This window comes from Gavialis gangeticus, unplaced genomic scaffold, assembly GCF_001723915.1.
Source record: "Gavialis gangeticus isolate Ggan-Ray unplaced genomic scaffold, GavGan_comp1, whole genome shotgun sequence".
NCBI lineage: Eukaryota > Metazoa > Chordata > Crocodylia > Gavialidae > Gavialis > Gavialis gangeticus.
In genome coordinates, this window is record NW_017729024.1 from 127,379,399 (window position 1) to 127,391,126 (window position 11,728).

The 11,728-nt window shown below is 47.9% G+C and overlaps 1 protein-coding gene across 1 annotated transcript in view; it reads left to right on the top strand.

Moving 5' to 3' along the window:
- The first annotated feature begins 1,347 nt into the window (after positions 1 to 1,347).
- Positions 1,348 to 11,728, top strand: part of HEXB (hexosaminidase subunit beta) — a 62,323-nt gene continuing 51,942 nt past the window's right edge. Inside the window, exon 1 of the mRNA XM_019518243.1 lies at positions 1,348 to 1,363. Coding sequence (XP_019373788.1) covers positions 1,348 to 1,363 — 16 coding nt within the window. The remainder of the gene's footprint in view (positions 1,364 to 11,728) is intronic.

Below are 11,728 nucleotides of genomic sequence, written 5' to 3' on the forward strand. Positions count from 1 at the left end.
GGAACTCTGCCAGCCTGCAGAGGGCTCATTGCAAAACTGCCAAATCTGAGTTTTACTCTGGTAATCCATTTTCTCTGGGAGAAATCCACATTTTACTCTGTTTTTCTGTGGAAAACAGAAAACCCAGATCCCTGTTTATCAGTAAAAGTCTCAAATGGCATTTTTATCTACAAGTGACAAAAGGTATTGCAGCAGTAAGTAAAATCCAGGTAGGAGACACTGCACAATCCTATTATCCAGGCACAAATATTGTTAACTCCCAATGTGCTTCAAACACATTGCAAAACAGCACTAACAGCTCACTGAACTTTGGACTTGTTCACACAGCCCAACGGACCGCAGCCCCATGAACCAAGACAAGCAGTTCAAAGCATGTTAGGGGAAGAATGCAACTAAAACAACATGCCCTTTCCTCAAAATAGATGCCAAGGCATTCCTGACAACATGTCTCTAGAGACTGCTGTTTAGGACAGTGGTTCTCAACCTTTTCAGACTCAAGGCCATCCTTGATAGATTTGAGGCACCTTTTGGAAAACACTAAATCTTAGTTTACAATTATTTTTGACTACTAAAAAAAAATAAAGCAATTCTGCAAAGAACCAAAGAACTCACGAAGACCACAACAGGCCAGAATATTTTTAACACTAAGGACTCATATCTGAAATCTCTTCTAGGTTTATCTTGTGAATCATGTTTGCTCACCTAACAGTACTAACATTACGCGACACCTGACAGCACCTTTGAAAGGATCTCATGGCACAACAGAGAGCCACAGCACCCTGGTTGAGAATCACTGATTTAGAAGAAGGCATCTCATGGCTTCTTCCAAGTGTCTTGAAAGTTTCTGAACCTACATTTTGTATATCTTGCTCTCTCTCCCTTTCACACACACGTTCTGCAGCTGACATCAGGCTGTTTGATTTAGAGGCAGGCATTACTTAGTTGTTTCAAGCTTTCCCCTACAAACTTAAATCATCTGCTCTTCCACCTCCCAAAGGTATGCTCTACTACTAAGCTGCAGCTGTTTTAGTTGTAGTTAAACAGTTCTGTGCTATGATCCAAAACTCCATCAGCTAGTACAGCAGAGGGCAAGCAAAGTCCCCCAGTTTTAGCAAAACACTTTTTTCATTAGAGAACACAAGCAAGAGTTCCTGAAAATTCTAGCATCACAACTTTTCCAGGCCACTCCATGTTCACATTGGTAAATTCACTGTAGTGATCAATGAGGTCATGGAACACAATGGAGAAGAACCTATTATTTGGGCCAGAGGGCCACTTATGGGGTTTTGACGAGCTGTCGTGGGCTGGGTCAGCACCCACCCGCCCAACAACTCACCAAAACTCCCTATGGGGCTTTGGGCAGGTAAGCAATCCTCTGGACCGGGAGGGGAGGGTGAGTCTAGGTCAGTGGTCTCCAAAGTGGGGTGTGCACACCCCAGGGGGTATGCAAGATGATCCACTGGGGTGTGGGAAGAAAATATTAGAACTTCTATTTATATAAATATACATATATTGGGGGTGTGTGCTCAAAAATTTTTTACTGATAGGGGTATGTGATCAAAAAAGTTTGGAGACCACTGGTTTAGGTCATGGGGTGGTGAGAGCTCAGGGCTGGGGCCCAGCTTCAATCTGCTCCCTGCATGTCCTGCCGGGGGGCATGTGCACATGTGGAAGGAGGCTGCCTGGGAGCTAGGTCCCAGGAGCCAGCTGGCGGTAAGTGGAAGGAGTGGGAGGAGGGGAGGGTGTGCAGCAAAGCTTGTCCCGGTGGTGTAATCCGTGGCTGTCCCTGCAGAGAGCAATGTGTGGGCTGCCCTGGAAGGAGCTAGTGAAGTTCAGTCCCATGCAGAATGCCATGGGGGCATCTGTGGGCTGGATCCAGTCAGTTAGCAGGCTGGATCTAGCCTACAGGCCGTATTTTGCCCACCCCTGCATTTGGAAAATCCCATACATGCAGTACCATCAATAACTTCCTGAGGACTGTCAAGCCTTACAACAGGGAGAGGCAGTACCATATTAATAGCAGCAAACACTTCTATTACAAGTCAAGCTGCCTTCATCAAATCGATTGGCTACAGACCAACAGCAGTCCGAGTTGTGAGTGTCCAGATGGCAATGACCATATGCTTCTGAATTGATAAGCAATTATTCTATTAGTGTCCTGCATCTGCAACTCTGGGCCAAGCTCTGCACAAATCTCCAGAAAAACACTCCCTCATCTTGTAGCGCTGTAGCCACTTTTGATCTCCTAGATCTTAACTCTGGCAATGATTATTTACAAGCCATGAATCAACACCAAAGAGTGAAACTGTTCCAAGAAAAGTCTTACCTGAAACAAGTACTCAATCCCATTATTCTTGACCTTCTCCTTGTTCTTCACTTCTCTTGTTCTCCCTTTTGTGCAGCTTAAGATAAGGTAGGAGAAATTAGATCAGGAGCCGATGCAAAGGCCCTAATCGAAGCTGCTTGTTTGCACGGAAGCCAGGGTGATGACAGGTCAAATGCAGCTGAAAAAGTAACCGCACCTTCCTTTCCAGAAGCAACAAGAGGATCTAAGCAGGGGGTTTCACTGGTCCACTTTACATTTACACCTATAGTTCATTTGGACTGATTTTCCTGAGTGTCCCTTTGTAGACAAACTCTTAGTGCCTGCTGAAGTCTCCATGTGAAAAGCTTGGACAATGTAGACAGGGGTACCATGCGTCTGAATTTTCCCGGATATGTCCTCTTTTTTGGACCCCTGTGCTGCGTCTAGGCAGGCTTTTAAAATAACAGCAAACGTCCGGGTTTTCTGCCGTCTGGGGCTGGCTGCTTCAGGCAAGGTGATTGGCTGTCGGGGGTCACGTGCTCCCCGTGCAGGCTCTACCAAGCCAGGTAAATTGGGAGAGGGCGCGGGTGCACTCGCGGTACGGGAGCTGCTTGGTTGCAGAGCTGGGGGGCAGGGGTCCGGGGTCGGGAGTGAGGGGCACCAGCAGGGCCGGGGGGAAAGAGGCTGTGGGTCCAGAGGGGCACCAGCAGCACTGGCGGGGCAAGGGGCTGCAGGCTAGGAGTGAGGGGTAGCGCCAGGGCTGAGAGTGGGGCAGGGGCTGTGGATCAGGGGTGAGGGGCACAGAGGACAGGGCGGGTGACTGCGGGTTGGGTGTGCAGGGCACTGGCAGTGCCAGGGGGCTGCGGGTTGGTAGTGAAGGGTGCCAGCAAGAGGTGGGGGGGCAGGGTACTGCTGTTTGGGAGTGAGGGGCACTGGCAGGGTTGGGCGTGTGTGGCTCATCAGTGAGGGGCAACAGAATGGGCAGGGGCAGGGCACTGGTATGTCACTACTTTCCACCATCATGTTCCACCCCCCCTGGTGACAGGTGTCCTCTTTTTTGGACCTGGAAATATGGTAACCATACACAGTAAATTCACACCTGCACTAACTTCCCATGTGGATAAGCCTGTAAAGACTACAGAATTCTACTCGGCAATAAGGCCCCGCTTCCTCTTCATCTCCTTGTGCACTTCAGGAGGGGCTGACTGCAGAATGGGGCTCAGGGCCTATGCTGTGAATGCTCTACGCCCACTTAGAAATGTCAGAGGGAGGAAGGGACAGAAGAGAGCTCACTTTCCAGCGGCTGATGAATGCATAGCAAGTGGGTGCATTCAGAGGGGCTACTACATTTTATCCAGTGTTAACATTGTGGGGCAGGTGACAAAACAATTATTTTGAAATCCCCTCTCATCTGATTTCTGTCCATGATTATCATACCCCAATACTTAGGGGTTCTTTAGGATACACCCTAACCCAAATTAGCTAATTTGACCTAAGTCATGGGTGTTGGACTCTTTAGGACACACTGTCCTCCTACTACTGCACAAGTATACAGCTGCATATCTTTTTTTTTAATCTTAGCAATCAATGACATTTTCAAGGCATTTCAAGAGGATTATAATTTTGCTTTAAAAAAGAAAGCTTAGATACTTTTTTTTTTTAACAGAAACCAAAAACAAGAGGGTCCTCTCATGAATGATATCTCCTTGCTAGATTTTTAAAATTTCCATAGAAGTGCAATGTATTATTAACTATTATTAACTCTGTGCATTTACATGTACATACTGGCATGTGTCCAAGCGATACCTTTGCACAACTTAGAAGCACAGATAAAAACCATCTTCCCTGCCCTAATGAGAATCAATGAAATCAGGGAAAGACAATCAAGACAAGACTTTGCACAACAGAATGGGGGTGAGGTTTTGCATTTCACATCAAAAAGGTGCAGCGTAAAAGTTGAAGTGAGAGACTAGAAGGTAAAAAAGTTATGTCACATCCACAGTCCTAGGAGTTGGGCTCAAGTGGCTCCGTGTGTAAGTTACAGCAGCCTCCCCAGGCTGGTCTATGACTTAGTAACACAAATCCAGAATGGCAAGAGGGAAACATGACATTAGCAGCAGCCTTTGCTAGTTGTAAAAGTAACAATGTGGAAGTGTAAATGTGTCACCATAGTTAAGATTTCATCTTGATGTACCATTTATATTTCTTTGTAACTCAGGTTAGTTGTCCTTTTTTTTTTAAGGGAAGCATTTTTTATTGGTGCTGTTGAATTTCTTACTTCATACTGAGTTCCAAAACCTCAAAAAAATCTCTGAAATGTACTTCCTCTTTATTTCAGATGCAGAATCTTCAACGCTATAAGTGTAACAGTTCAAAATGTATTATTTTTAAATACATAACTCTTTTTTTTAGAACTGCTGGAAACTATGCTGAGAAGCACCACTTGCTCTTCTGATTACTTCTTGGTTACAGAGGAATAGGTCAGTAAGTTGAAGACTAGAAGAGGTTGCACAGAAAAGTCATGACACATTTCCTTTAAACCATCTAAATTTAAGGCATCCTCACTCCTCAGAAACTTTTTCTGAACAGCCAGTGACCTCCAGCTTAGCTGTTGATATGATAAGCCAGAGGAAGACTATTAGCTTGGTAATGCCAGCAGATAAAGAAAGAACATTCCCAGTGGGGATATTGCACAACTGGTAGATGGTAGGAAATGTATACAGAGAGCTTGATGTTCCATTGGCTTCCCCTACCATCCAGATGAATCTAAAAGACCATGGAAGAAGGGAACAAATATGAGGGTTGTCTGTGGTTTCTGTGGGAGGTTGGGTCCACCTAAGCTTCACAATCAGGGATCATGATCAAGGAATCTTTGATCATAACAAGTCTTGCCAGGCATACACCCATTAATAACTCCCATGAGCAGAGCTTTCATCTTCAAACATCCTTTCTGCCTCCCACAGAATAAGACAGCGTAATACTGATATAAAGCACGTAATGCATTCCACTAACTCACACTTCAGCAGAGGACCTGAACTTCATTCTCATATGCCTTCCCTCAGAACACATGCTTTGCTAATGCACATATGCAACTGTGTTGTGCCTGAGATCAGAGGTCACGATTTGCATTATTGCAGGGTTGTCCAACTTCCAGGAAGCCAGGGGTTGGATGCCACATGGGCCACAGACACAGGGACTTCATGTCATATGGGTGCCCCCCCAGGGTGTCCCCAACCATGTGGGCTGCCCAGTGCCACCCCCACCCCTCTAACTGTCCATACAGCCCAGGTCTCCCCTGCCTCAGCTGCATGCAGGGGCTGTGGGGACAGCCCCCCTGCCAGCAAAGGCAGCCCAGCTCCCTCCCCACAGTGGGAAGGATACATATTACTGCATGTGCAGTTTGGGAGGCAGAGCAAGGCTGTTCAGCTCTCCTCCAGCTGTGTGCATCTTACAAGCACAAGCAGTCCAGTTTTCCCTGTGTGGTGTGTGTGGCTGAGAGAAGGGGGGAGGTGAGCTGGCATCACTCTCCCAACCAGACAGTGTGGGCAACCTGGCTCCCCCATTTCCCTGCCACATGGGCCGCCTCCCCACTGCTCAAGCAGCTTGCCTTTCCTTTGGCGCACCCATACACTCCCGGCCACACACGCCACCCATCTGCAGTGTAGGCGGGCTCTCTTTGCCATGTGTGCAGCTCAGGCAGTCCAGCACCCTCCCAGCTGCCACAGCAGGAACAAGTGGGGAAGAGAAATGGCAGCTGGGTGAGAGTCTGGGGGCTGCATGCCAACCCTTCAGAGCTGCCTGCAACACATGGGCCACCAGTTAGACAGCCCTAAACTATATCATACATTAGAAGAATCTATTGCATGCCACAGTTTTTTTTTTATCTTTGAGAATGAAGCATAAGGAAGTTATATGGGGAGCTGTGAGCTCCAAGAGTGGGAGCAGCAAAAGCATGTTCCTCAAACTTTAATTTTCCTTGCTTTGAAGTGTGTGTGTGTGTGTTTCTCCCACGCCTCTGTAACTATTTCAGTGCAGATATGGTTTGTGGGACTTTCAGCATAATACAGGACTATTTAACATAAAGGATGCTGACCCACTATTAACTGACTTATCAATGATCATATAAGACTATACATAAACAGATACTTATGCTCCCTCAGTAGAGTTTCTGAATGTCTTTGGTACCTGCTTTTAAAGATCAGGCAGCTCTCACCAGCACTGTTTTGCCAACTATTTCATTTTCTAAGTCTGTATCCTCTCCCTCAACCAAGGCAGGATGGCAGTCCAAGGCAAGGGGCTCACACTGCTGTCACTTTCTAACCTCACATTCCATTTGGTATCTCAAAAAAACTTCCCCAGTGTTACAACATTTTCATTCATGTTTTGTTTCCCAATTGTGTCCTCCCTAAGAAGCTGCTTATACAATGCCTTGTTGTCTTGTCATTGAGATACACGGCTGTCTATCCATCCAGCTATTTGTGCAATGCTTAAAATGATTAAATCCTCAAACCTTCATTATCTTGCACACAGGAGGATTGTTGCACTGTTCCACTGGAACATAATTATTTTTACTGAATCAAAATCTTAAAAAATTACATTTCAATAAAATCAGAATGCTTCATCCCAATTCAGATTTTTCTTGCAATAAAAATTTATGTGCAAACAAGCCATTTTGAAAGGAGAAATGGAAATAGTCCTGATAAAACTGAAACAGAATATTTCAGCTTTTATCAGAGCACATTTTAAAAACTGATGGTAATTCTAAGAAGAAAACTTGCTAAAGTCACCACATTCCTATGGAAAAATTCAATTTGAGCAAAATCTTTTCTGACACAAGAAAAGATCCATCAGAAAACTACTGATCCACAGCATTGTAGCAGATGGTAGGATTTGGAATGAAACACTTTGGACAGGGAACTAGAAGTCACAGTAGAAAAGGAAATGCAGAAAAGAACATAGGAGAATTACAGTGACAGAGACAGGAGTAAGAAATAGACAAGAGTTTAGGGAAAGAGGCAAAACAGGGCAAAACTGAAGTAGCTGTGACCCTCAAAAGGGAGCACATGTTTATTTTGACTTATAAAAGCAACAAGGGCTTGAACACATAGCATATAAACCTACAAAGGCCAAGTTCTTCCTCTGATGTCTGTGGAAATCTACTAACATCAGTGGTCATTCCACTGCACATCACGATAGACAGTGTTTACTTGACCCAGTGCAAAGCAACATTTCTCCCTCCTCTCCTCAAGGTTTTGATGAAGCAAGAGATTATAATACATTCATGTGCTGCGTAAACCAGATACAATTACCAGATAAATCAATACATGTAAGAGGGGGTAAGATTAAAAGCCCATGCCTTCACCTACATAAATATAGGTCTCTATCACCTGAGAAATAACCTGTGGCTGCAAGTGGTAGCAGGCTCCTTGTCCTTTCTGTAAGAAGGCAGGGTAGAGAGGCACTTAACTAAATCAGAGATGCATAAGCTTTCATGAGCCTTAGCTCACTTAACAAGATGAAGCATAGTGAGCTTGGGAATCATGAATGCTTATGCACAGTAGTGTATAGACACAGTTGGGCACCCAGGGCAAGGCTGAAGCAAGAACTTCCAGTTGCCACCGTGATGATCACAAATGCAAATATGAATGCACAGCTTCTGGCAGCAGCTGATGTTTTCACCCCTGCCAAGTTACTGGTTGGGACATTTCCCCCAACTCCTTTCCCCTCTCATTAAGGGGCTTATGCACCTCTAATTTAGGTTGCCTTTCGGGGTGCAGACAGACAAAACACTTTAACTGTTCCAAGAATGTCACTGATTGGGAATTGGTTCTCAGTTGCTCCTGGACGGTAGTTGAACATGCATACACTGCTGAGGTTTCTAAGTAGAACCCTTACCTTTCAGGGATTGTATTACTGCCAAAGGTTCATAGATTTCATAGACATTTGAGCTGGAAGGGACCCCAGAGGATCAAGTCCAGCCCCCTGCCCTGGAGGCAGGAAGTCAGCAGGGAACATAGGACCCCAGCAAGATAAGCATCCAAATGTGTCTTGAAGGCGTTCAAAGTGGATGCTTGAACCACCTCTGGTGGCAGTCTATTCCAAACCTTGGGGGCTTGGACAGTAAAGAAGTTCTTTCTTACATCCAGCCTGAATCGGTCACAGTGGAGTTTGTGACCGTTCAATCTTGTCATCCCTTGGGGGGTTCTGGTGAACAGATGTTCCCCCAGATCCTAATGAGCACCCCTGATAAACGTATAGGTGGCCACCAGATCAGCTCCCTGAGTACCCTTGGGTGTTACCCGTCAGGGCCGACTGACTTGAAGGTGTCCAGCCTGTCAAGGTGTTCCTTTACAAGGTCAGCTTCGATGGAGGGCAAGGAATCTCCCTCACCCAGGCCTCCCTAACCCATAGTGGGCAGGCCGTCCCATAGAACTGGTGAAAAACTGCGGCAAAGTACCCATTTAGCAAGTTTGCTTTTTCCGGGGTGTCAGTTGTCCCATCTGGTTTAGCAGGAGTCCAGTGTTGCCCTTGCTTTTCCTCTGGCTCTCCACATATCTAAAAAAGGACTTTTTATTGTCCTTGATATTTGTAGCTAGCTGGAGTTCCATCGCAGCCTTGGCTTTCCTGATTTGCTCTCTGCAAGTCCGGACTAAAGCAGAGTACTCCTCCTTGGTGGTGGTTCTAGTCCTCCATCCTTTGTAGGTCTTCCTTTTAAGATGCAGGAGGTCCACCAGTTCCCTGGAGAGCCAAGGGGGCTGCTGTGCCCTTTTGCTGCCTTTCCTCTGAGACAGGATGGACTTTGCTTGCGCATCCAGGATTGCTCCCTTGAGGAGCATCCACTCATCCTGGACTCCCCTCTCCATTGGGTTGTGGCCTTTTAGGGCCTCTCTGACAAGCCTCGTTAGCTTGTCAAAGTCAGCTTTCCTGAAGTCGAGGACTTCTGTATTACTGACTGACTTGCCAGCTTTACGGCAGATGGTGAAGGTGATCAGTTCATGATCACTGTCACCCAGCTTCCCTTTGATTGTTAGGTTGCTGATTAGGTCATCCCCGGTTGCCAGTCTGAGGTCGAGCAGCGCTTTACCTCTTGTTGGCCCGTAGACTTCCTGTGTCAGATAGAGGTCATCCACACGAGAGAAAGCTTTGCGACCACTTGGATTTGGCCAAGCACTCTTCCCATGAGATGTCTGGGTAGTTAAAGTCTCCCATGACAACCATACACTGGGATCATACGGTCTCAGCCAATTCCCTGGTGAACTCCTGGTCAAGGTCCTGACTCAGGGTAAGGGGTCTGTAGTAGACCGCCACCATAGTATCCCCTGTGCTATGTTCCCCACGGATTTTAACCCAGAGGGTCTCAAGTCATCCACCGTGGGTGTCAATGTCAGCTTGCAGGGACGCATAGCTTTCCTTGACATAGGCCCCTGCCCCTTTTATCCACTCGATCCCTCCTGTACAGGGTATAGCCGTCTATACCCGTGGTCCAGTCATGGTTGGAGTCCCACCAGGTCTCCATTATCCCAATGACATCGTAGTTATTTGCATTTAGCAGAAGAACAATTTCCTCCTGTTTATTCCCCAGGCTCCTGACATTTGTGTATAGACACGCAAATGTCCCCTTAGGGGACCTTGCCCTGCCTACATTTTGTTGCAGGGCTGGGGCTCAGGTGGAATCCCTTATGTGCCTTGGCCTGCTGGCTTTGCAAGGGTCACTCGGTGGGCCAGCAGCGGCAGTAGTCCCCCCATTCCCTGGCAGTCTTAGTTTAAAGCCCGGTGGAGCAGGTCAGCCAGTCTAGCTGAGAAGAGCCTCCTCCACAACGGAGAGAGGTGGAGGTTGGTTGAGTACTCAAACCATCAAGCCTTCCAGGGGTTAGAGCTTAGAATTTCCCCAAGAGCCCTCACAAGGGGACACAAGAAAAGGGGTTGGAGACTAAGGGTTTCCTGGTGCTGTGGGAGCAGGGAATTGACAGCCAGTCTGTTCTGTTAAGTGCCCACTGTGCACTGGCTCTGTTTCCCCCCACAACCACCCAGCGATTGACAGGTGTTTACTGTTGTGGGCACAACCATGCACTCACCATCACCAAGAGGCTACAAAGACCACCTTCCCCAGAACCTGACCTCCCCTTACCCAAAATGAGGGTCCCTAACAGGGAAGTGAAAATTTCTGCTTCTCCATCTCTGCAGACACCAGATCTTTGGGCAGTAGAGTCCTGGCTGCATTACATCGCAAAGCAGCCCCATTGCCTTGCATGAGTTTGGAGGCATGAGGAGCGGTGCTGGGATGCCTGGAGGACAGGGCAGATGCTAGACACATGTAGCATTGAACTGGTTCGAGGAGGACCAGCTCAAAACAGTATTTGATATTCCCGGTGTGCTATTAAGATGTTCATATAAAGTGGCCTATGCGCCTAGATGCTTGGGGTTGAGAGGGTATGTAAAACATTCAAAGAGTTACATGTCTGCACCTGAAGGCACATCTCTCCCGTCTTCAGCCTGACTTCAGGCTGATGTGGCTAACCCCTCTCGCCACTCAGGAGAGGTGCAAGACAGCAAATCTACGCCAGCCTTGCTTCACCTTAGGCCTGATCCCCAGACCTTGGGGAAACTGCGCCCAGCCTCGAGCCCACATCTAGGAGCCTCAGGACTTTCAACAGTGGGGCCTGAAGCTACTAGAGACGTCTCTGCAGTGTCCAGGTTGACCGCAGGTCTGCAAACAGGCCAGAGTGCAGGTTTCTAGGGATGAGTTTGGATAGGGGTGATGGTGCCTCAGGCAGGAGCCATTCTAGATGACTAAGGTGGCCACTGTAGAGGACATTCTGGTTTTCTGCTATTCTGCTCTCTCTGGATACAAAACCTGATGCCTTTATGTCCACTATTTTTCTCTTGAAGAAAGAATTCCTGCCCCCATTCCCCCCCCTCCCCCGTTTCTCTCTCACTTGCAGCCTCACTTGCCAAGGACATAAAGGCATTGGGTTTCGTATTCATAGAGGACAGAGGACAACCCGACTGTCCACTATGATGGCCACCCTACCGAACCGTGGTCTCCAAACTTTTTTGATCAATCACCCCTATCTAATATAACTACAAGTTCTAATATTTTCTTCCCGCACCCCGCTTTGGAGACCACTGCTATAGACGACCCCTGCGTCCCTTCCTGCCCCGGTTCCCCGGGGGCTCCCGACAAGAGGCCGGGGCAGAGGCCTGCTCCCCCCCCACGCGGCTTCAAAGCGGGCCCGCGGCTCGGGCTGTGGCCGTCCTCCCGAGCGCAGCAGCCGGTCTCGTGACAGCGGGAGGCGGAGCGCGGCTCCTGCCCAGCCCCAGCGCCGCGGGAGCCGGGCAGAGCCATGGGACTGGCGGCGCTGGCGTGGGGGCTCCTGTGCGTGTCCGCGGCGCTGGGCGCCTCCAGCCTGCACCGCCGCCCGT